Source organism: Megalopta genalis, chromosome 2 (genome assembly GCF_051020955.1).
Source record: "Megalopta genalis isolate 19385.01 chromosome 2, iyMegGena1_principal, whole genome shotgun sequence".
Lineage (NCBI taxonomy): Eukaryota > Metazoa > Arthropoda > Insecta > Hymenoptera > Halictidae > Megalopta > Megalopta genalis.
In genome coordinates this window covers 32,033,297-32,060,269 of record NC_135014.1, presented here as the reverse complement: position 1 = coordinate 32,060,269, position 26,973 = coordinate 32,033,297, and the positions used below count along the sequence as shown (strand labels likewise).

Below are 26,973 nucleotides of genomic sequence, written 5' to 3'. Positions count from 1 at the left end.
TTTAATTAGCAATTTTAATCAGTAGAGCGTTGATAGTGTTCCGTAGTGGAATAGCGATTCATAGCATCTCTGCGATATTGTTCTCGATATTATTTTCGACGCCTTGTTTCGCCATCTCGACTTCCAAATAGTAATAATTTTTCAAATAATATTTCCAAATGCTTCGCCACCGATTTTCGAGGGTAGATATCAAATTCTGGTGGCGATATGGTGATTCATAGAAGAGGAACGCGCGAACATTCACTGAAACGCACGTTCAATGGCACTTCTGATCCCGACAGCGTTGTTCCCAAGACCTTGCCAAGGAAGAATCGCCCGAATCTTTGCGTAACAATGTACGTTTGTTTAATTGGTCGGCAAGACGGTGCCAAGAAACTAGCGTAAGCCCGCACGTACGCATCGCGAGGCATGCATTCGTCGGGACAATACCTGCTGGCGTGAAAACCGCGGGCGATATTTCGGTAGCTCGTTTCGGGGGAGCGTCCGACAATTATTAGCAATGCCGCGCTGCGTCGTCCGAAGAGGCATTTCGTAGGTAAACTCGGCATTCCGATGACACAAATTTACAGACAACGATGCAGAGACGTCTCAAATAATAACCACGAAATTCGCCGATCGAACAGCTCTGATGCAGTCAACTTTTCTAGTTACGAGAAGCGAGAGAAACGCGCGGAGACGATTTAAAAAACGTACAAAAGGATCGATAAGATCGGATTCGAATTATTTAAAAATAATTCAAACGATTTCGTATCTCGATTTTTCTTCGCACAGCAAACTCACGAATTTTGCATAATTTGCTCGTATCGACATCGTATCGACGTAATCTTCCGTATCGACATCGATACGAAAATGATCCATAAAAGTCGTTAATACTGCATCTTAAAGAGTCGCAGCACAATGCAGAATTTCAATCAAGATTTTTAACGAAGACTTCGATCAAGATTTCGATCGGATCTTTGCCATCAATGAAAAGATGAAATCGTACGATTGCGTATCTCGACGAAAGAAGAAAACGACGAAGAAAACAGAAGAATGTGTCCGATCAGAAGCGAACGAACCAGCAACGCAGTTCAAACAAACAGGATAGAAATGGCGCCGAGCAAATCCGAGACGAAATTGGGAGGCGCCCCATTTTAGCTTGCAGGCGTTCGAAAACAAAATTTCACGAAAATCACGACCAGTTCGCTCGCATACCAGCCAGGTGAATCAGAGAACGCGAATTGCGAGTTCGGCTGTATTTGCGTAACGATATTTCCGGTCGAGATTCGGCCGTGAACGGCCCGCGAATGGTGCTTGATCTTCGTCGTAGACGGGCCTCTCTCTCTCCGTCCGCCATCTTCGGTCTCGTCAGCTGTTGCCCACCGGTGGCCTTTAATTAACCAAAAATTACGGGAACTTGCCCCATAAATCCCGGCTTTATTTACCATCCATTACGCTTTCATTTATCTCGCCGGCCATTCAGCGGATCTACGTAAACAACGATATCAATTTTCTTTCGAAAACAAAGCAACAAATTATACACGTTTAGTTTCTTTTAAATATAGCCGCTTCTTATTTTTGCCCGTTAAAATTATATTTTTGTGTATTGTTCCGAAATACCGAGGCGTTTATAAGATAGACTATCGGGAGCAACGAATTATAACGCTACCGTTTTCTTTTAAACATAGATACATCTTATTTTTGTCGGTCAAATTGTATTTTCGTGTATTATTACACTATCGGGCGCATTAATACGGGCAGAAACTTGAACAATATTACTTTTCTTTTTAATATAGATACTTCTTATATTTTAAATAAACGTACACCTCTCCGTTTGTCAATCTGAAATAATAAGTAAATTTATGCGAATAAAATCGTCGAAGGTATTTATCCATTTATTTCAAACTTTATAGAAGTTCAATCGATTACTGAAGCATTCAGGGTTGTTCGCGAGCAACCCTTCCCGACTTTCATAAAATAAAACTCTAAAATGCTACTATATACTTCCCGAGCAAAAACCACCCCTGAAGACGCTCGAACGCAGAGAATAAACCACGGATTCCTCTAATCTCGGCAACTTACAGCAAGAATATCCACGATTATTGTCGCTCGGCACGGAGTCCAGCCAGGTGAACGAATGAAAAAATAAACAGGCCCGGAGAGGTCGAGCCCCTCGGAGCTGACAAAAAGACCTTGGACGCGACTCATTCAAGCCGCCAGAAGGCTCCGGGTGCCGGCAAGCCGTGCAATCAAGGTCGCCCAAAATCCTGGTCGTTCGTCGTTGCTTACCTGAAGCCGGCCTAAAAATAGGCGCCGATAGGGGAGGGTTCGACACATGCGAGGGAAAAAGCGAAACGATTCCGAAATAATGCCAGCGAAACGGCGGGCCGCTGCCATAAATCACGCAGCGGCGGATCGACAAGGCTCTGGCAGCGTCGGCGGAGCCGTGAGCGTCGCGACGCGCTGCTCGCGGTGCTATTTACGCGAAGAAAATAGTGGGGCGTCTCTCTATTTCGGTCGGACCAGCCAGGGCCGTTCAGTCTGCGGGCTGGCTTCCTCACCAGGAGGCAGGCGGCTCCGAATTTGCCCTAATCGCCGTCGCGCGCTCCAGAGAGAACGGTTCTCGAGACGCGGATCGGTCCGGCAGGGGTGGCCACCCCCGGAGACCGCCGCCGATAGGCCTCCAAGCTCGCGGGACGCGCGATTTGAAAAATGCCCAGGGATAGTCTGTGTACGATGAAAGCGGTGCGACAGCCGGTGATTCGAAGGTGGTAGGCATTGCTCGGTCCCGTTGTACCTGAAGAGCTCGGGGACAGTTCTCGGCAAGATGTTCTGGTCCGAGCCCGACGAGGAGGAAGAGGCGCTGTTATGCAGCCCTGCCCTCATGGCCAGGAGGGCCTCGGAGTCCTGGATCGTCGCGCCTCCCGTGGAGGTACGAAAAGGCTCAAAAACAATACGACCTCGTCCTTCGAACGGTTAGGTAGTCCGGTGTTAGGGAGAACTGGAGGCACCAGTCTTGGCCGGCCAACTTTTTACGCTAGATTTACCGACCCGTTCATCCGACAGCGAACAGAATACAATAATGTTTCCCTAATTGACGCTCAGATTGTCCAAAAAAATGGACAATTTGGGAAGAGGAGATACGATCATTCGATCCTTGCAACTCGTTTTTATAGTTACCGATTTTCAACAGTTATAACAACGAGCTGCAAGCCGATACGAATAATCGTATCTCCTCTTCCAAAATTGTCCATTTTTGTGGACAATCTGTGCGTCAGTTAGGGAGACATTGCTGTACGTTACTCTTCGGTACACTTTGATTGATCAGGCTCGCTGACCTTCGGCTCTTCCACGTTCAAACGGTAGATTGTAACCCTTTTCTGGATGCTGCGGTGAGCTGGTCGTAAATCTAGCGTCGATCTCCGTGTGTGAGGCTGGATTTGGGGAAATATTTGGTAGAGGAGGTACTGTCTTTGCTTTCTTCTCCGGCATGATTAGGTTTGTATTTATCGAACATGACACACATGCGAAATATTTGTTCTTTTACTTTGCTCATTTGTGAAATTGCTAATTATGCCCGAAAACAAACGAAAGACACAAGAATTAATCATGCGAAATATCTTCGTTCTTTTACTTTGCTCGTTTGTAAAATTGAACATGTTTTATTCGATATTAATTATGCTAATTATGCCCGAAAACAAACGAAAGACACGAGAATCGATCACCTCACAGTAATCGGCACTACTACCCTAAGTTTGTTTTTTGATCTCTTATCGTATGGTTGTTACGCGATGGAGATAGTCTTCGTTGAATATGTGCGATAAATATCTGATGTTCGTTTTTTCAGTTGTAGTTGTTAGGGGCTCGAGATAATCTTCACTGAAAAATTGGGGATGAAGAGCACCCTCTAAAAATCGTTCAGGGACGAATTGTTTAATCGCAAACATTTTAATATCGGGTTTAAGTTGACGAAGTATTGAAATAAGTGTTTTTCGTTCGCAATTATCGCATTCAAGGAAAGATAACCGTTGAATCGATTTCAAGAAAGCTTATTTCTCTCGATAATCCTTTGTCGACGTTCTCTTTTAATTTTTCTGTCGCTGTCACAAATTCTGCGAAAGCTAATAAATATAGAATATCAGTTATATATATATATTGTATATATATCAGAATACATATACGTTATTAATCGACTTCTGAAAATAGAAATGCCCGAATCCGAGCAGCGAGGCTGCAGAAAACTGATAAAACGGCGGCATTTCATGGCACCTAGAAGTACCACCAGGTGTCCTTATCGACAGGCGACACCTTGGAAATTCATCGTGCGACATCGGTTGATTCAGCTGCAGCATGAATCACGATGATCGACGAAAATACAGAGGGATTACCGTCCGATAAGCTTGACAGGGCTGTCGAGAGAGGTACGGGAAGCTAATGCAGGGCTTTTCTCTGCGGGCATCACATTATCGGTGCAATTAACAATGCTCCGGAGTAGCAGCCTCGAAACCAGCGATAGAGCCTCGCCGACCCATAACCGGCGATACCAGACAAGATACGAGACGAGAGTTCCGATCGGGGGTTAATTAAAGACACCGGGGGAGCCATAGTTACAGAGCACTATCATCGGGCGAGAGGGCAGAGGCGCCGATTAGATTTTACGGCTGGTGAAACGGGGCAAAAATCCGGCCAAAGATAAAAGAGAGGGAGAGAGAGAGAGGGCGCGTCCTCGATTTTTCTTGGGAAACTGGATTATTCTAATCTCCGGCCTCTTATCGGATGATATATTTCGCTTCCGTGTAAAAATTCGCTGCGAGAGGTCACTAGCATCGGCGTTAACACCGGGGCACATAATCGTTGTCGGGGTCCGGTTATCGTGTCCGGAGATTCCACGAGAGCCGAACGAAAAATCGGTGTCGAAGGTCAACGGATCCACGGAGCCAGCGTGGCCTTTGCATCACTATTACGTGCGATTACGAGCGAGGCTGCACGTTTTGGAACCGGTCCAAGGATTCCCCTAGGTTACACCCTTCTGGCCCGTTTCCCTGCCGATCCGCCGAATCGTGGAACTAATGAACACGTAAAACGTCCGACAAACCGACGAACAAGTTGCCGTTTCTCACCTCGGACGCGTTCCGAGCCGCGACCTTTCACCCCCCCTGATCCGTTCGACCCCGCACCCCGCGTCCAACAAACTTCTCTTTTGTCTGCGGCGAACAGAAGTCCTCCAAGACGAGCACAATCGATCGAACGTACCGAGACAATGAACGACTCGAGATGACTCGAAAACACGTCAGCGATTGAAGACTTATCGGTAGACTGCTTTTTCCAAGTTGCAAATAATTGTATAAATTCTCAGACTGTTTTCGTGGCTCTGCTGTTTTCTACTCGTTCTTTTGCCAAATGTGTAAAACTCTCATGATTTCGACGTTTGATAAGAAGATCTGGTCGGTAGACTGTGGACTTTGAAAATAGACGCAGAGAAATTAAATTTCTCTCTTGACAGCTCTGCCAAGTTACGAATCTAATTTTTATATCAGCTGTTTTGCACTAATTTTTTCAGTAATTCCATAATCGAAGTTGCGAATCCGATTCTTGTATCAGCTGTTTTGCACTAATTTTTGAAGTAATTCCATAATCGAAGTTGCGAATCCAATTCCTGTATCAGCTGTTTTGCACTAATTTTTTCAGTAATTCCATAATCGAAGTTGCGAATCCGATTCTTGTATCAGCTGTTTTGCACTAATTTTTGAAGTAATTCCATAATCGAAGTTGCGAATCCAATTCTTGTATCAGCTGTTTTACATTAATTTTTTCAGTAATCCCATAATCGAAGTTGCGAATCCAATTCTTGTATCAGCTGTTTTGTACTAATTTTTCAAGTAATTCCACAAAGATCGTGATCTATCGAAGAGTCAAAGATTCGACAACAATTAAATATTCAGTTAACTTGTGCACATTGAAGAAAAGCTGCATAGAAATTAATGTTTAAAGTTTTAACAGGTTACAAATAGAATTCATAGATTCTTCCAATGTTTCTGCTTTTTTAGATTAATTCTTGTCATGATTGCATTAAGATCCGTAGTCTACTCAACAGTATCCATTGTCAACTCAGTGAGACGCTTGCTAGACTCTATGAATCACTTGCTTGATATACAGGGTGTCCCAAAGATATTCTTAGCTCTGGGAAGGGATGGCTGAGTTAACAAGGTATTAACGGACCGCGGATCTTAATGCAAAATAAAACTTTTCTGCATCGATTGCAAGACAAATGTACAAATTTACAAGAAAAGTACAATTTTCTTTCCTCCTGTAATAATTTTAATAAGGTGAAATTAGTTCACCGATGTGTTTTCAGTTTCTTTTCATTTTTGCCAGTGCTTTCAGTTTCACCCACCCGATTAAATAGATTGCAAATAGATACTAAAACAATCAGATTATGCATCCTATAATAATAATAATATAAATAATATGTTTATATATTTTTTTATTATATTTGCAAAATAATAAGTAATATTTTAGTTATTAAGATTTTATTTCGGATCGCTCGCAGCCCGACAATATTACTTATGCCAAAAAATAGACGAAAGCAGTTCCAAGATTAATACTAATTTTTATTTTATCTTTTTCGAAGCAGAATAATTGTTACTGTCCAACTGAAGCATTTTCTCATTTCCGAAAAAAAGTAAAAATCTTTCATTTACGTTCCAATATATAAAATACAAATTTCTATGAATTTACAACTGTTCTCATAGAAGAAAAAGGTTAAAAGTCAACAAAATAACTAACTAACTCCGGTCCCACCGGAGGGTTCGATAATGGCGACTAAATTCGATTGGCCGTCGATAGTGCTTTCGCAATGACTTGTGCCATGTGAAAGCACGCCCGGCGAAAGGGCGCCCCTTTGAGGTTATCCTATTAAGGGATCCCATTGTCCTTTCGGAGACGTAGCCGCGGCCACCTGTACACCCTCGCCCCTTAGAATTTAAGATGTTCGCCGTGTCCGTGGGCCATCTCTCTCTCTTTGTTTCTCGTTTCCTTTCTTCGTGCAGGCGATGCCGGCGGCGGCAGCGGCGGTCTCCCTTCAACGAAAGAAGTCACTGCCGGATGTGGCGCAGCCCATTCAGCTGACTGCCACGGCGCCGCTCTCCAGGGAGGAAGTCAGTATCCTGAGCAGCATGAGGAGGGAGGAAATCCGCAGGCAAATCGACGAGAGCGAGAGGCTCAGAGCCAACCCTCTCCTCTACTTGGTCAGTCCTCAGGTTAAAGTGAGTATCGCCGGGGACTTTCACCTTGCTCCCTGCCGAACAATAGCCTGGCCGCGTTCACCGTTCCCTGAGTCATCGATAGTCCGATCGTGTTTGCGCGATGATGAATCTCATTAGTTCAAGCAGAATTTTTATAAAGAATTTGACGCAGTTCTCGATCATCATTGAATATTTATGCCCCGACAGGTTGACTATCGCATCGGCACAGATAGCGGGCCGTGAAAGTGTTTGCATAGGCATGAACTTGTTCGTCATTTCAGTATTTTTATCGAGAATTGACGTAATCCTTGATCGGTCAGTTTCGTTCGCCGGGAATAATATTTTGATCGGTAAAGCAATTTTCTTTTCTATCGACCCGGAGCATCTGGAATTCATTCTCTCGTGGAATTGTAATTGGAAAAAAAAGAGAGGTAAATTTTTACAATTTCCTGCAAAGCAGATTTGCAGGAAGCAGTTCTATATTATATAATATTATATATAATAATATTATAATATAATATAATATATAATAATATTATAATATAATATAATATATAATAATATTATAATACAAATATATATATAATATATATAATATAATATAATATATTATAATATTTTATATAATAAATATATATATGTATATTATATAATATATAATATTATATTATATATATTCTATATAGCAGTTCTAGATAGAAGTTCTCCCTTGCGACGAATTCTAGGCTTTTTTATGGCGTACTGTAACGAACCCGTTGTCCGAACTGTTCCGCAAATACATTTGGTCCTCGGACGCGGCTAATTTTATTCCAATCTTTGTGTAAACCCGATCGAACTTGTTAACCACGCAGCTGCGTGCTAGCTTAGAATGATTCATGATGTTTTACACTGGGCTACCGTGTATATACAATGCGTACACATACAGTCATCCGGTCGTTGCGTACGATATATCTGTTTCGAGGAATCAATAACAATCGGCGGCGGATTCTTTGTCTTTTTATCTTGAAACATCTTGCGCCGTGAAACTACATGTACGCGGGGCATTACACGTGAATTAATCAGCGTGATTATGCGATACCGATTATGGAGCATGAGCAGTCGATACGAAAGTTTCGCGTAAACAATTAAATCTGTTGATTGTCCAGACAGCTGTGAAACGGGAAGCACAATAGCTTTCGATCCCTATACTCGATCGCAAATAATAGTCGATGATGATTTGTACCAACATTTTTGTGATAATTTCTCGGCTGACAATGTTTCTTTTCCGATTAGAGAACGGAATTAAAATAGATTGTACAGAGCGATAAGACGAATTTGATGAGAATGTTGAAACGAGGTGCTGGATTTTTTTATCTCTTACCATGAAGAAGATGTATCAATCGATGACGAATATATAGATTCATTGATACCGTCAGCAGTTGGATTTACAATGACTCAGTTTTAGCGCAGTTTTAGCGATGAGCAACGAAGGCTATTACCGTTGTTGCCTGGGTCAGATTAGACCGACGTCCATCAGTCTGCTTAGTCTAGAAAAAGTTTATCGAAATCTTATCTTTCCTGTCTCGCGACACACGTAACCATGGCGTACGGTATCGTGCATAAAGTCTCGTTGAAAGGTGTTTCACCATTTCCGAAGGACGACAAGAAATTGATAAAGCCAGAGCAGAAACAAACAATCAGGGCTGTCTCACGCTGCGTGCTTTGGGTGTCGCGGGTGCAAGAGAATGGTTGAACTTACAAAAAAGATTGAAGAGTCTCTGAACGAAATTGTAACAACTTCAGAAAACTTGTAGAACATCCAAAATGATTTTGGAGCTCCTAGGATGAGCAGAAAAATTGTGAAACTCTCTTCAGAAAAATTATGAGTCCTCTAGGAAAATTGTAGAACTTCTGAAAAATATTTCAGGGCCTGTAGAAATATTGTAAAACCTCCAGAAGTGTTGTAGAACCTCTAAAAAAATTTAAGATCTGTAAAAATGATAGCACCTGCAGAATTATAGTAGAATCACTGAAATCATTACAGGGTCTTTAGAAAAATTCTAGATCCACCAGAAGGGTAGCAGAATTTCCTCAAAAAAATTACAAAGCCTGTAGAAAATTTGTAGAATCTCCAAAAAGACTGTAAAACCGTCCACAAATTTTAGAACCATCAACGAAGATTGTAACACCTGTAGGAAAATATTAGGCGCTCTAGAAAAATCGTACAGCCTGCAGAAGGGTAGTTGAACCTTGAAAAAAGATTGTAGAGCTCGCAGAAAAATTGTGGAACTCCCAGAAGAGTTGCTGAACTTTAAAAAACATTGTAGAGCCTGCAGAGAAATTGTAGAATCATCGGATGGACTTGCGGACGCTCGGAAAGATTCTCAGGGTCTGTAGAAAACATTGTAGAGCCTCCAGATGGACTTCTAGACGCTTGAAAAGATTCTGAGAGCCTGTAGAAAAATTGTGGAGCCTCCAGAAAAATTGTAGAGCCTGCAGAAAAATTGCAGAACCTGCAGAAAAATTGCAGAGCCTGCAGAAAAATTGCAGAGCCTCCAGAAAAATTGTGGACCATACCAAACGAATTAAAAAACCCTCAAACAAATGAGTTGACTTGCTATAGAAGATGAGACCCAACAGCTGCTCCTCGGGAGAGTTTAGGGCCTAGGGGTGTTAGGATGAAGCCCTATGACGGCAATGACATATCGAAAACGCGGACGAAATGTTGCGTAGAACGGAAAGTAGACGCAATACCCTAGTCGGTTTGGCCTTGGCGAAAAAATAAAGAAGGGGAAAACCGAATGAGAGAGAGAGAGAGAGAGAGAGAGAGAGAAAGAGAGAGAAAGAGAGAGAGAGAGAGAGAGAGAAGCCGAGAAAGAAAAGAGAAGGAGAGAACGGGACAACCTGACGCTCGAATCGACGACGCAAAAACGCTCACTTCTTATCGGACGATTGCGAGAGTAGGTCGCGCGAGTATTGATACGTGATTATGAATGTTTAATCGAGCCGGCCGCTTTGAATATCCGGTCTGCGCCGGTCATCCTCTTGAATCGCAATTACCTGTCGCGCGATCGTACACCTTTCGCGCAATATTATTATCGGCCGCATCGTATCGATAAAAACGTTCCCGTCTCCGGCGTGGTACGTGCAACGTTGCGCACTCTCGAACCCCTAAAAACCTCCAGGCTCCTCTCCATTATGTAACAACATCGTCACACTTTTTCGTTTCGCTTCTTTTTCCCTTCTCTCGTTTCCTCCTCCTCCTCCTTCTTCTTGTTGTTTCATTTTTCTTGCGTCGTTAGAGAAACACTATTTTTACAATCGTGAATCTCGTGCAGCTCGAGCAAACTTGTTGCACGAGCTGTTACACGGAGTGACGAGCACTGTTATGAAATCTCAACAACTTTGCACGTTCTTCCACGTGGATGCTGTCGCTTTTTCGCAGCGATACGGTGTATCGCTCTGCCTGCGCGATTATCGGCGAACACGACGATTCAGCTGCTACCATGCGTCCGAACGTTTTTAAACATGATCTGCGAACGCGATGTTATGGAGATAAATTGGTAAACGAATAGGGTATCGATTATTATGATCGGAACAGGTTGCGCGAGGACGAACGCAGCTTTTTTCTCCTATTTTTTTTTTTGTAGGGAGACCAAGGATTGCAGAAGAATTTTTAGTAACAATTCATTCGTTTCGACAACTTTCGAATAGCGTATTGTATTCATATACGCGCGATTTATATTCCTTTTCTATTCATATATTCATAATATTGTACGTATATTCGTGTATTATGCATTCATGTATTCCGCATCCCACTCCACAGCCAATGTAAATACGCTGTCTTACGTTCATAATAAGATTCATATCGAGTCTCCTTAATTAAAAGACCAGTCGGAAAACTGCAATCTGTGGGAGACGAGGGAGCGATCTCCCAGACAAAAAACACCTGAGAAAATAGAAAATGATTGACGAACGCTGAAGAAAAGTTGAAACGAAGTCTTCAACATTTTTCACAGTATTTAATGCTTGCTTTACGTGTAATCATTTTGTTTTATACATTCGTTTGAAACGCTTCTGTCGAACATACACTCACCGACAAAAGTTGAGAAACGCGTTACACGGATGCATATTCTTGTGTGTAGTGAACCTTAACGTAGTCTAAAAATTCGTATTGTGTCAACGAAAATATTTATTTCACTCTTTTGTAATTTTTCAATTTTCAATTTTCAATTTTCAATTTTCAATTCTCAATTCTCAATTTTCAATTCTCAATTCTCAATTCTCAATTTCCAATTCTCAATTCTCAATTTCCAATTTTCAATTCTCAATTTTCAATTTTCAATTTTTTTTTCTTTCGGCATTTTATATCCTTTTTATTTGTCGTATTAAACAAAACAATATTACAGTATAAGCAAAGCGTTATATTCTTCACTATAATATACACTCCCAATTTAGTAAGACGTATATATTTATTAAAATATCAAATTCTGCTCGAGTCTTCACGGTACGCAAAGTTGCATAATTTTTGTCGGTAAGAGCATATGTCCAGAAAATTCAGGTCTTACTGAAGAACGTAATATGATAGCTCGAACTGCAACACGGCAACAAAACATTACAAAGATCGCCACACGAGGTTACAATGTATCTGACGCGAATCCTGTTTCAGGACTGGTTCTCCCGGCAGAAGCTGGTGATGCTGGTGCTGTTCATCAACATATCCCTCGCCCTGATGTTCTTCAAGCTGCTGACGTAGCAGCCAGCCGACGATCGGATTCACGGACTCGTGGTGGACGTGACCTGAGGCTCGGGGGCGTCGCGACGCCCCGAGTTGTCACCGGAAACCCAAGAAGAAGCATCGACGAGCACGGGGGCAGGTGCGCGCCCCCGACGCAGACCACCGACAACATTGTTGCGAACTGCTAGAGATCAAACGAACTCGGTTCTACGAACGGAGCGAACGTTCTGCAGGACTCGGAGGAGCAGCGTTGGAAGACAGGACATGCATCGGACGACGCACAGGATGATGAAGAAGAAGAAGAAGAGGAGGGATCATCGGCCGAGGACGACGGAATTCGCGTCGAAATGGACGACACGATCAAAACACGGTCGAGGAAAACGAATCACGAAGTACAAGCCGGGGAAGGACTTCCGGTGAGACCAGGACTCTCGCTGGCTGAAGAGAGAGAGAGAGAGAGAGAGAGAGAGAGAGAGAGAGAGAGAGAGCTGATCAGTTTTCTTGGACGAGGCACCGACGACGATTTACGTGCCTCGTCACCGGCTGTACCATACATATTTTTACACCGAGTATTTTAATATAATCATATTTGTAAGGGCTCCGGACGGACCACAATTGAGTCCCCCGTGCCCTGAACACGGTGCGCACAGACACGAATCTCTCTTACACTTTTCCTTTTCGGTTCTCTTCCTCGACGACCGGGTTGGGCCCTCTTTTCCAAGCGGAACCCTCGGGCCTCGAATCGGACGCAACTGGGCTGCGAATTTTTCCGCAAATCATCGATTCCTTATCTACTTTAACATTTTGACTGCCACGGCGACAATCTCGAGATTTTTACGAAATTAGCACTAGATTTGCGGAGCGTTAGAAGCGGCTGTTTCATATTGATTTATAAAAGTAACAATAGGACGTTTATTCTGATTTTGAACGAGTTATTTTTGTAATATTTGCCGCAAGCAATGCATACATCCAATAAATAACTCGTAAATATCTATCTTTACAATCTGAATAATCGAAAATGAAATGATTAGCGACCCGCCATTTTGACGGGTTCCGTAAACCTAGTGTCAAAGTGTATCGTTTAATTCAATCTGAATTGAGAAGTTCAGTCCGGTTACTTTTCTCTGATAAAATCAGAAAGATGCAACGGATTAGGTTAACCCTAGAACAACCCTCTTCTAGTCTTCGCCATAAGTAACATTATGGGGTTGTGTTTTGATTATTTATTATAAAATTATTACTATATACCACATATATTATAGGTTATGTGACACAGAACCTGAACGTTTTCGTATTCATTTGCTGGTTTGCAGCGAATTGAAAATTTTATGGGGCCAACCCCAAGGCCGTTCTGGGGTTAAAAGGGCGAAAGAGTTGGACTGTTTCATCCTCTAATCGGAAATTTGAATTTCAATTTCGAATTTAAATTTCGGTTTCATTAATTAAACGGCCTTGGTATCGCGTGATTTCTTGAGCTTGATCTTTGGCACTCGACGTGTGTTCAACGGCACAGATATTCTTTCCACTGTTTTCATGTTCACCGGCTCAAGTTTCCGCCGCGAAAAGATCGCAGTCGAAGCTGCCTGTCTTTCGGCCAGAGGAAACCGGCGACGAAATTTTCACCGGCGATCGAAACAGACGTTTTATTGCAAGAATCGTGTCTTTATCGGACAAAGGTGAAAATCGTGCTTCCGGGGCAGAGAACGGGTGCCAGTTCTATTCGATTCGATCCCGAGTGATTTTCTTTCTTTTTTTAAACCAAGCCCAAGCCCGGTCGACTCGACGATCGACTCGAGCGCGGACGACCACACGATCACTTTTATACGCGACATTTAGAGCAGCTAGTGGATCATTTTCAAGCCGAGACGTTCTCGCGGTCGGGGAACCTGGACGGTCGAAGGTATTTTTCAAAACGTTTTTTGGACGCCCTGTATATCGAAAGGGGTTCTTCGGGCTCGAAGCTTTTTAAATAAATTCGCTGGATCGATTTAACGACGCGCGTCCCGAAGCATCGGGACAGCCGGGTGTGAGGGAGGGAGGGGGGGTGGGGGCGAGATTAAAACGTGAACGATTGTTAAAAAGTAACTGGGTCCTCGAGAATTTCTAATCGAAGCTCAGGGCGACGAAACTCGATCTTCTCGTGCGCGGAAAGATCGCTCGAATTTTTGTCGATATCGAACGGCGGTGTCCCGATGCTTGCGGGCGGGAGATGTACATTGATGCTACTGGGCGACGAGTTTCGAGTTTCTATACGATTGTTACGGTTTCTACGAATTTCAGAGCGAGAGAGAACGAGAGAGAGCGCGAGCGACAGAGACAGAGAGAATGCGAGATTGAAAGAGTTGTTGTTGTGTGATTAAACGTTACGATGTATTCATGTGTTATCGACGTGTCCATGTAATTGTATGGTTGTTGTTTCCGCCGTAGCGTCGTCCCCTGTCGACCCCCCTAGCGTCGCGTTTCTATCCGCAGTAGTTACGCGATCGATCGCCGGGCAGCACAAAGTCGACAGCCAATGGGAACGCGTGGAGATCGTTCACCGAGCCGCGCGACGTTGCGGAGGGGAAAAATCTGTATAATTAATTGCGCGAGCTCCATCGGGAGATCACTTCGACTACGAAGTCTATTCGTGTAGCCTTGCCTTCCACGCGAACACACTGTACATAGACACTATTCTCCGATTTTTATATACACATAGCTGCGCACGATTTCGATCGTCGCGATCCGATTTCCGCCGATCGATCGGGACACGCGGATCGAGACTTGGAGATCGTCGTCGGCCGAGGGACGGGTCCAATGAGAAACGTCGATCACACACTGTGCAACAACATTGCAGCCGATCGTTTAACGATTCTTTTCTTTTAACACGTTGACTGCCGCGTCACCCGTATTCGGGTGACAGCAAAAGTTCTCATCAGGCCACGTCACCCGTAATTCGGGTGACGCTGATTTCACTACTTACAAAGGATTTCCGAAAATATTTCGACAAATATTCTACAGGAGGTAACGAAACTATTGAATTCTTATAAAAATGGTTTATTAAAAAAATTATTCGCAGTGTATAACATTAAAACATTCTCTGCAAAGTTGAGGTTGATCGGGACAGCTTGGACAAAAAGTTGTTCGTTTTTTCAGATATGCCCGTGCCTCTGATCGGTCCATTTCGTATCTTTTATTTGAACTGTAGCTTCCTCAGTATATATAGTCCTCGTCAATAGTATCTTCATAACATTCATTATCACTAAGATTATATTTATCAGTATCCAAATCAGAATCTGACGTGTAATTTTATTTATGCTTCTCCTTCCGGGCAATCCGATCTCTTTTCATTATTGAACAAAAATAAGGGCAGAGATTTTAAATTATACCATTCGGTACTCGGCAAAGATTCCAACTGTTCATGCAGAAACAGAAACAGATATGAATTAACAGCGCACGCTTCCTATAGCGGCACGGGTGGCCTGTAGGAGATTTTGTTGTAAACACGCGTGGCAGTCAACGTGTTAAACGTGCCTATTTATTTGTAATTCGTTGTTAACCCGCGCCGTTTTATTCGGGGAGAGTTCGCAGAATAATTCCGCGCAAGAAACAACTGCGTAACTATTATTATTACCGTTCGGACACGATAAACGCTTGAAAGCTTGAAGGAAAAACGGCGTTTTATTTGTTTATCTTTCGGTTCGATCGCAGATAGAGATCTCCGCGAGACGTTTAATTAAAACGCGTGTTGCACAGTGCGTGATAACGCGGGTCCGTGTCGTCGCTGGTGACGATAAAAGTCAGGTGAACCGGCGAAAACGTGTCGGATCGGTGTTAACACGTTCCGTGCCACGTGTACCATCGATGGTACACGCTTGCATGTTTACTTAGCGAACTGAACAAATTGTTTACAAGAAATTTAGAACCGAAGAATCAATTTCCACCGCAAGAATGGGCGTTGATAAGTTTTTGTTACGTTGTTATGTGTACGAGAATTAATAATTGCACGTAATACATCGAGTTTTAGTAAAATATCAAAGTGTGAAGATTCGAGTAAAAAAAGCTCGGCACGGAACGTGTTAATTAGCGACGATAGGGGAGACCGGAAGTCTTCTCTCGGCGCGGGATCTTTGTATTTTCTCGGTGATCGTCGACGACGAGAGCGTCGGCATTGGTACACGTGCTGTGGTAGATTTCAGGAGACTCAGAGGGTCAGCGGTTTTTCGCCCCATGGGGGCTCAACGAACATTTTACTAAAGATCACCACGACGAACCGCAATTTTTGTTCGGCCGTTTCCTCCCCCGCGGGACACGAGGGGAAAATTGTGCTCGCGTGACGCGCCGCCGATCGGCGTCGATCTGCGCGCGCGCGCGCCGGGCTGAAGGTCGATCACGGGGGATCTCGATTTCACTGGAGAACCGGGAGGATCGACCTGCCTGCGCTCGAGCGATCGCATTTTTTTCTAGCCTCAGGCGTAGCTTGTATACCTAGGTGAATTTGTAAATAAGGAGCGGAGAGCTGGCGAGAAAGCGGCGGCGAGAGTGAGAGACGAAGAGAGAGAGAGAGAGAGAGAATGTGCGCGGAGCGATTCACAAAAGACGGAACCAATTGCAGATCAGATCCAACGAAATCGCTCACAGAAAAAAATATTCAGTCAGCCCTGAACCGGCGAACCTCGCTTCAAACGAATTTTTCGATCGACGTTGAAATTGTTGACGATGTTGCATATATTTGAAGAACAAGTTACCAATGGATTCGTGTCGCAACGGTCTACGATCGACAGTTTTTCAATGAAATGTTCCATGACCATTGTCATTTTATTCGCGAATCGATAATACATCTCGAATAATGTTATTTAAGGTTATTGTTATTTGAGATTATTATTTAGGAGAGAATATATTAACGTTGTTCTTTGTATCTTTATCATTGTATTTGAACGATTTACCTGAATAGTTTCGTATCGGAGATTTGTCGTGGACAATTTTGAAATTAATCGTCCGATGGCCACCGTCGTTTTATTCGCAAATCAATGATACATCTCGAATAATGTTATTTAAGGTTATTGTTATTCGAGATTATTATTTAAGAGGAAATACATATATTGACGTTATTCTTGTATCTTTATCGTATATTTTAATAATTTATTTAAACAGATTCATATCGGAGATCTGTCATAGACGATGTTTAAATTAATTGTTCGATGGCCACAGTCGTTTTATCCGTGAATCGATAACCTATCTGGAATAATGTTATTCGTTAATAATCCGTTTCGAGATTATTATTCAGGAGAGAATATATTAACGTTGTCCTAGGTGTAATCATTAAACAAAGTGTTCATTAAAGCGTTAACATATCAGGATATTATCAAGCTGAATTCGATCAACGAAACTATTAATGTTAATTTATCATCTACAAGATGGCTTCCATTGAAAATGGTCGCGCTAATTTTAACCTAGAGCAGTCGGTGATCGTTAGAGTAAATGATAACAGTTCGATAGAACGTTGATCGATCGATCTTAAAAACCGAACACGTTCGGAGAACAATTGAGAGATTCGTTTCGGACATTCTCCGATGATTTTTTTCCACTTAGGTATGCCCGGCTTTTGTGAATCGCTCTGCGCCGCGATCGGCAGCCGATTTGGTCAAGCACGATTTCGTTGATTTGGTTTCGTCTTTCTCGCGGGAGACCAGGTTTCGAGACTATTTTTCCAAAGAAAGAGGACACTCGCTATTTTCATCCTACGCTATAGTATATACATATACATATAGGTATATATATACATATACATATATTTTCCTCTTTGTACCTAACACTAGCACTTTTCACGCGTACCGTCTCTCGAGTACTTTTTAAATCGTCGCCGACGGCGGCGTCCGTTCGGGACGGAAACGGGGCGGCGACGCGGCGGATCGTCGGATCGACGGATCGACGGATCGCCGCGCGCGCGCGTCGCCATCGTTCGCGGACGAAACGGAAACATAAACGAGCGGGGATAGCTTCTTTTTTAATTCAAGGGACGCTTGAACCGAGGCGCGTCGATCTCGCGCCGGCGAGATCATCGCGATGGGCCGTGGATCATCGCGCACGGGCATCGACGATATGATTCATTTTGTTACGAGGATCGTTCGTAGGAGTAATCGAATTCGCTATTTGTACCGGCGCGGCGAGCTGTTCGCCCGCCGTGGACATGTACTGTATATATATTGCAACTATGTACGCATATATGAATCGATTAATTAGTATCATCGGGGAGAGCAGCTCTGACGATTTGATAAAAAAAAAGAAAACGAATCCGCGCGAGTGTGTGACGGTGAGCGAATGTTCGAGTGATCGAGAGATCGAGAAAGATCGAGAGAGAAATCGAGAGAGAGATCGAGAGAGAGATATTGTATGAGAGCGAGAGAGGGGGGGGAGAGAAAAACTGAATGACACTGAGAGAAAGAGAGAGAAGAGAGAAGAAAGTGTGATTGAAGGTTCACGGAGAATGTGACGGGCATTGTAGGGGATGTTATCCGAAAACCTACGCGCGTTAATCCATTATTCATTACTGCGTCACAAAAGCCATATCACGAATCAAAGGGGAAATTTCTAATATGTATAGGGAACTAGGTTTAACAAAAAGAACTATCGATCGAACGAAAACGAAAGAGAGTCAAACGATTGGTTACCCGATTGCTATTATACATACACATACACACACACAGAGAGAGGACATACACAAAGCAGACACGTACACGAGGAAATCTATGAAACAATCATATGTATATTTTAATTGTTATCTATTGATTATTATCGGAAAATTAGCATATCTCTCGTTATTATTGTATAATATTATTACTATCATTATGATTATTACTACTATTATCGCTATTATTGATTAATTATCATTAATTATTATTATTATTATTGTTATTATTATTATTACTACTATTATTATTATTATTACTATTATTATTATTACTACTATTATTATTATTACTATTATTATTACCATCACGATCATCATTCTATCGGCGGCTGCAGGGAGACACGTTGAAACGGGCGCGTTTTAGTAATTTTATTGGACGAATCGTCGACGCCGCGAAAATGAAGACGACACACACGATGGGGCCCACTGTCATTGTTGATTCGCGAGACAAAAAACAAACAGTGATTCAATAAACTTGTATCATAACTGGCTACTGTCGCCTCGTTCGTTCTTGATTCGCTTGCGGTCGCGCGGATCACGCCTTTCTGCGGATTCTGTTCGCATTTTGGCTGGCGTGACACGCTTGCTATCACACCACGTGTTCGCTCGAAAACTTCAGATCGAAATATCTGCGAAAAATAGTTGTATTTCCCGAGAATATGTTGTTTTCGAGATTTTTTTCGTTTGAAGGTACATTCCTGGTTGCGGGATTTTGTTCAGCGCGATGAAACGTATTCGTCGGAAAGCCTGAAAAACTTTAACATCACGGTTCATTTTCGAAATTCAAGATCTTCGCGCACTCTTTATGCACTCTTTACGCGCATTCCGCGGAGCTTTACGCGTCTTCTGCGGTTCTTTATGCACGGTCCGCGGTTCCTTATGCATCTTCTGCGGTTCTTCGAGCACACTCTCTAGATCGTTGCGCGCTTATCGGGAACTCCGGTTCGCAAAATGCAGGAGAAAATGCATGCCAAGAGGAACGGGTTCCGTTATTATTCTAGGCTCGCCGCGAGAAATTCCCCGACAGACATCGCAAGTATGTATGTATTTCCCTCCGTTAGTTCCTCATAAAATAATTCACGAACCCGGGAATTTGCATGAAGATTACGCGGACTAATTATCGGCTTAGTTATGCTCCTAGCTTCTGCGTCAGGAACATGGAACTTTATTACGTTCCAGTTTTTCAAAGTCGGCTGATAAACCTACGGATTTGCATGAGCTCGCAGTAAAGTTCCGATAAATAACGACACGCGTGATGTTCAACTGAACTTTTTCTTTCCATACATACCCGGAATAATGAGATAGACGCGTTCTCGTACACGCGTCGTCTCGTGCAAAAAATTCAACGTTGCCCTCCTTCCATTAAAATTCTAACGATGCGAAGTTCGACGCTCCGAACATGCGAACCGCAGAATTTTTTGGAACAAGCCGCTGCCGTCGGGATTTGTTTGCAAAGCCGGCGAACAATTTGGACGACGCATTTCCAAAATGTGTTCGTCCACTTCGAGCGGATTCGCAGCGCGGCGTGTTATCGTCGAGTGGAAGGAGACGAGAGAAGAAAGAAGACGCCGAACGAGGCCAACAACTTTTCGTTTGCTGACTCGGATGACAAAAGCCCGGGGTAAGCGTTAATTGCTTCGCAGCCGCGAATGAGAAACGTGTTTTCACGGTCCCTGACCTGGCTCGCTGCTTTTTTACGCGAGCCGGCGAATAATCGGCGAGCTCTCGCCGGAAAGAAAACATTCGATAAATCGATTCGCTTCTCTTTGTCGCCGATCTCGCCTGTGTAACGAGACTTATCCCCCAGTTCCGGTTGATAGATCTTAACGGCAATTCGTTCATTTTCGTTCGACGTTTCGAAACAGCGGATTCTGAATCATTTCTAATTTCGCAATTTGAGTGTTAGTCATCATGCTCGTTGGTTATCAGCGACACTGTTGATCTGTTTTTGCAGATTGTTCATTGTGATTCTTCGTTGTGACACATTCGAGTAAATTGTCTGGATTTAATGGATGCGGAAGAGTGCAGAATCGCTAGACTGCAGATTTTATGCACTCATGGTAAAAATGGATAAAAGCAATTTAAAAATAGTGTTACGTTATTTTCAGTTCGTTAAAACTGAATCTATTTCATTTTTGTTGCACTCAATTTGACGCAGATCATTTTTATTTTACACGATCCGCGATTTATTAATCACACTGATTAGGCTGTGGATCCTTAATGCAGAACAAAAATTGTCAGCATCGATTGGAAGTCTCAAGAGACGAGCGCAGGTTTCCCTCTTTCATTGATAATTTTAATTAATTTAAAGTGTTGTATCGACATTCTGAATCTATTTTTATCTTTTCACTGTTCCAAGCGTCCATTTAATTCTTCCATAAATGTATCCAACGCGCATTTAATTCTGCCACAAATGTATCAAATGTGTATTTAATTTAATTCCGACATAAATGTATCAAATCTGCATAACAATTACACTGTGGATTCGACGCATTTCTCGCAAAAATAGGTAAGTGAAACACCGAACAACGAAGACATCGGAAGAATTGAAGGATTTATTGATTGAAATTGATGATAAATTGATTGAAACTCCTATATAAAAAAAGGACATCTTCGTTCGACTCTCGTTTTTATACAATCGACGAAGACAAAAATCCGCAGTCTAATGATTACGACGAATTTTATGTGTCCGTATTTTGTCTGAAATTATTTCGATCTTGTATCTAGAAGCAGAAAATGGATGACATCTTATCCGGAGGATCATACGAGGCTCAAAATGGCGGCTCTATAAGGAAACAATGCAAGAACTTCTACCGTAGCCACCTTGTAAAAATCCACAGGAAAACAATGCGCTTCCTAGAGCCGACTTGGCCGAGCCAAGGTCGCGATACTATGCGACACGCGAATTCGCTTCCGCGTCGATTTTTTCGCCGAGGTGTATCGCGATAAAGAAAAAAAAAAAAGCAGAGAAAAAATGGAGCCGATAATAAGGAACATGCACCTCCACCTTTCGCGTACGCGGCGTCTTGTCACGTGCTCGGCCTCACCGCGATACCATCGTCCACTATATCGATGTCAGGCCGGCAATGCTCATACGAGAATGGCGAGCGAAACGTGACCGAATCTGATACCGCACGCAAAACCTCGTTACTTACTCCTCCGCGATGATCACGAGGCCCTGAAATCGAGACGATCACTGGGACGATCTCGGAGAGATGATACCACGAGCCATTAAGCATCGAGTGGCTGTAACGAGCGAAAAGGATTGATCAGCCAAGGACACCTCTGCTGAGAATTATCATGGCGATCAGGACACGTGTGCCGTGTTGCTGAAAACTTGGTGCCGTTTGTTGCACACGAATTTTCGTTGTAGCGTTACTGTCGGAGATTCGGTCGGCAAGAATTATTCGTTCGAATTTCTGATTCCAGAGTGATTGCCAAAAAACATTTAGTTTTCAGCACGCCATCGCGTCCGAATTTTTATCGCCATGTGGCGATAAAAATGTGGCTGCCTTTCCAGATGTGGTCTGATTTAAAATACAGTTTATTCCTATTTATTTATCCAAATTTTAATCCTATATATTTCCTCTGAAAATAGTTGCCGAAAATTTGAAGCATCCCGTTGCATTTGAATTTTTGCTGCGATTTTAATTTCGTAGATTCGATCTCCGAGATGTAAAATAATTTATTCGAACTTCTGATTCCACAGTAATGTTCTAAAATCATCGATTTTCGAGAAATCGATCGCGTTTGAATTTTTATTGTAATGTTACTCTTTTCCGGACGTGGTCTGATTTAGAATAATGTTTCCCTATTCATTTATTCAATTCAGTGCATTTTTCTCTGGAAATAATCGCTGAAAATTTCGAACAATCGTCGCATTAGCGTTTTAGATTGGCCTAGATATAGGTTCTAGAAAATGGAAAATTGTTGTTACGTGAATCGTTAATTGCGTATTGTTCGTAGAATTAGTCACCGAAAGGCAGTTCTCGTTACCTGAATTTTTAACAATTCGTTAAAAAATAAACGCGAACGTAAATTTTGCCGTTTCATTAAAACTAAGTAACGTTTTCGAACGACGAGCAACGTCTTTAATAATACATTTCTGCACGAAGAAACGTTTTACTCTGACGTTTTAATGCGACGGTAAAGCCTGAGATGGCAGTGTATCGTTGTATCGTTCTCACGTGGACGCATTGCTTCGGATTAACGACTCCGTACACAATATCTGTATCATAATAAATCTTCGATAATCGTTTGAACACTTTCGCCCGCTGATATGCTTTCGTTTGGCTACCTGTTGAGCTTCGCTGTCGAAAGTTCGCGTCGCATGCTCTCACGTGGCAGATATTACGTATATGGAAATCGGAAACAGACCTATTTCCTGTATCAACAACTAAGCCATTGACTTCCTAATTTAATTGCGTTGCGGCACCAATTTTTTTAAAACGTGTATAATGTTTTGTTGCATCACCTGTTGTGCGCGTCTCGACCACTGGACTACACGTTTTACGAAGGATATGCACACCGTCGCCGACAATAAGAACGAGAAGAATAGCAGAACGCTGTAATTTGTGCAAGACGATAAGATTATCTTGCAATTGAACACCGCGGAGTCAATAAACTTCCCAGCGGTTCTATTAATCGATCTTCGGAGGCGGATGGCCTGTGGTTTACGGACACAGAAGAAATTAGGAGACCTTCCGAGGTGATAAATTCTGTCGAGGATACTGAAAAATTCAGACAAATCCTTGAAATCTGCCAATGCTGCGCCAGACGTTAAAAACAACGAGATTAACACTCGATAAATATATAACTGTGCGTGCTTAGGATCATTCGTAATCTTATTTATCAATTATTTCTCAATATATTGTTTCAAGATACTGCTTTCAAACGCGTCAGTTTTTTTCCAGAGACCTTAATGGTTCCAATGACTTTAATTTAACCCAAATTAATTGTTAGAAAGTAGATAGTCGAACAACGATTTTTAGAATCCGGGTTTAAACGGACCGGAGTCCGGCCGTCTGAATGACAAATTAAAAGATGAATTTCAAATGAACAAGTCTCAAACACCTGCGAAGATTTTCCGAGTCTAGACACGTACTCAATGACGAATACTTGTTATGGCAAGGCATTATTGCAGCGAGCGCGTCGAAGAGCAACGCCGCGACGAGCAATTCACGCGATTCAGGGCCGACGTAGGTCTGGTTTTTCGTGGATTAATGTTTCATTTGTTGTATTCGGAAGCATTATATATTAATAGCAATGTTAATAGGGTGTATCAAAGGTTTTTCGTGCAGTCGTACCGCAACGATGCAGCGAGTCGCAACGTCGATCGAAACTATAAAGTATATATAAACACGAATCTCATATGTTATCTCGATCATCCGATCGCCGGCGAATTACACGCTCGATAAGGCGGCACGAGCCCAGACAAAAACTTCTAAATTTAACCGATGAATAATTCCGCGAGCCGGACAGGTGGTTCGTTCGTTATTGGTGCAACAACTGTGACGAATTGCGCGAGATCCGCCGGCCCGATAACTTTCCTTCACGGCGCGTTTCTCCGAATGCGCGTAAGTGCATGTGCGTCCCGTCATGGCGGCGCGATGGCAGAGCTTGCTTGGGACACGAGAACGTTGTGTGTTCCCGGGACCAAAAATATTTCGTCAGGCCGAATATAGGACGTCTTCGTCGGCTAGATGAAGCAATTCACAAAAAACCTTCGCATCAATCAATTCACTCAACGTGCGTCCAGAAGATATTAATGGAAAGCAACTAATCGCCCGAAGAAGCATTCGAAAGCTATTAATACACCCTTCCAAAAAGACCTCCGAGAAAAGTTAACCCTCTCCTGTCCAGAAAATGCTTCCGAATACAACAAATGATATATTAATCCACGGAAAAGAAACTCGGTAAAACGTTAAACTTCGGAAGAATATAAAATATTGATTAGCATTTAATTTCGCATTCGCAGAAAGTACTTTGAAATCATAAGTACAGTAATGTCTCTCTAATTGACGCTCGAATTGTCCACAAAAATGGACAATTTGGGAAGAGCAGATACGATTATTCGAGTCTTGCGGCTTGTTTTTATAATTCTTGACAACTCGTAACTATAAAAACGAATCGCAAGGCTCGAATAATCGTATCTCCATCTCCCCAAATTGTCCAGTTTTGTGGACAATCTGAGCGTTAGTTAGGGAGACATTACTGTAGTTGTCCATTTTGTATTTGATTTGAATTTGAAGATAGAACGTCCGCGCCGCGTCTTCGACGGCTAGATAAAGCTGTTGCTCAGAGATTAGAGGAACACGAATGTTGCAAGCTTTATCGAACGATTGTCAGTCCCGTCGCTGTTTTATCAGCTCCGAGCGTGTCCCTTGATTTTTATCGGGACTCCAGCGCCGTCTCGTTCTCCCGCTCCGTTTCAGCCTCGTTGCGCGAGACCCTTGGTTAATTGTCGGAATTTTTTTACCACGTCCCCGGCCGGGCCCTAATTGATTCAAACTCGGGTATCTTGATCGTCCACTTTACGCGTTGACTGCCAATTTTCTGCGTCCCACATAAGCACCGTCTCCGGCCCTCGTGGCAAAGATAAATGGTGCCCGCGCGACGCTCATTAATTACTCGATAACGTGGTTTTTACTTTCCCGTTATCTACGCTACAAGCGCTCCCGTTCGTTGCGCGCATCTGTTCTCGAATATTAAAGAACGCGCGTTGACAAGGAAAACGCGCCGGAAAATCTCCTAATTACGAAACACACGGAGCGGAAATCTGCCAGAGCGATTGCTGCTCCTTTTAGAGATCCTAACGAGAAACCTTTCCGAGACGGTCTCGCCTCCTTTTCTTTACGCTCTCGCTGTTTAACTGTTCTCGCAACCCGACAGTCGACGACCGTGTAAGCGACTTATGAAAGAGTTTCACGCTGAACCTACCGAGCCGGTCGGAAAGACCGATTCCACATTTTGTCTTCTGAAATTTCTTGAAATTGTAAAGACTCTTTCATAGGAAATTGTGAAACGATTATCTTAATTCGAACATACATTATAACGGAAATGGCGGAAGGTCTAAATTTTTATCATTTTTCCTCCCATTCTTTTTATAAATCTTTCCTCGGTATTGTTATCTTAGCAATGATACCACTTATTCCGTGTCCGATAACCTTTCAATTGTTATATTTCTGTATTATAATATTTATTGTATCTACTATATATTTATTATATACATATATATATATATATATATATATATATATATATATATATATATATATATATATATATTATATACGTACTTCTATATTTTTATTGTACTCGTATGACGACCATACAAAATCTCTTTTACATTCTCCTTTTCGTTTGTAAAAAAGAAAAGGGTTTTTTCCCGTATATACGAATAAAATTATTATCATTATTACGAATAAAACCAGTCTTGTCATTCATATAAAACAAAACACGTTTGCGACACTTAGGAGCTCGGCAGGTTCAATGCTAAGTAATCCCCGAGTTTCGAGAATTATGTAAAATTGCTGACATCAGCCGAATTACACTTCCTGCTCGCATGGAATCGTTTCAGTGTCTGTCTCTCCGGTATCATCGCTACCGAAAAATGTCTGTCTGGCGTGTTACCAGTCTTTAAGCAACAGCGAACCGCAAATCATCGATGTCGAAGACCGTGATTGCAGTGCTGCAATCTGTCGAAGCAGAGAGTCCCGTAAATTAGCTGTCTAACGACGCTGCGACGCATCGACTCGTCCCTTATCTGTTGCGTCGCCGTCTCTTCCTCGTTATGTTTGCCGCTGTGTATGTACGTGGCCATGCGTGTGGTCATCGCCGAAGAAGAAACGACGCGTGGAAACAGCTGATAAACCACGCCGAAGAGCACAGCGACGATTTCGAGCTGCGCGAAGAACGGCGGAGGAGGAGAATTTTCGTGGGAGTTCTCGCCGTCGTTCGTCAGTGTCTAATTTTCTTGTAAACCGTTCGCTTTGTCGGCCGAATAAATTTCCTGCGACTTATGTTTTGCTCATGATGCACCGTGCGCACACCTTCGTCGACCTTGTTCGCCGCGGAGCGCCATAATCGCATCTCTGGTTTCGTTCGTTGTATCCTTCACCTGAAACTCGCCTCCAACGGAGCACAACGTGCGCGACTGCCGTTACTGAATATTAATTTTCTCGTCCGCGTAATCTGAACTTATATAATCGTCTAGCAACGATAACGCGGACCTACCGCATGCTGCCTCTTTGATTACAGACATTTGTCAACAGCGGGAAACCGGCGTCGCCGCGCAATCTTTCCCTGTCGATAGTGCGTGGAACTTTCGTGATAATTAACCGACACGGAACTACAGTAAATTC

General features: G+C 42.8%; 1 protein-coding gene across 1 annotated transcript; it reads left to right on the top strand.

Moving 5' to 3' along the window:
- The first annotated feature begins 2,500 nt into the window (after window positions 1-2,500).
- On the top strand, window positions 2,501-19,101 carry LOC117225552 (uncharacterized). The gene is made up of 3 exons (XM_033479215.2): window positions 2,501-2,911; window positions 7,029-7,244; window positions 11,872-19,101. Exons 1-3 carry the CDS (start codon window positions 2,807-2,809, stop codon window positions 11,956-11,958), a joined length of 408 nt encoding a protein of 135 aa, XP_033335106.1. The 5' UTR covers window positions 2,501-2,806; the 3' UTR covers window positions 11,959-19,101.
- The last annotated feature ends 7,872 nt before the right edge of the window (window positions 19,102-26,973 follow it).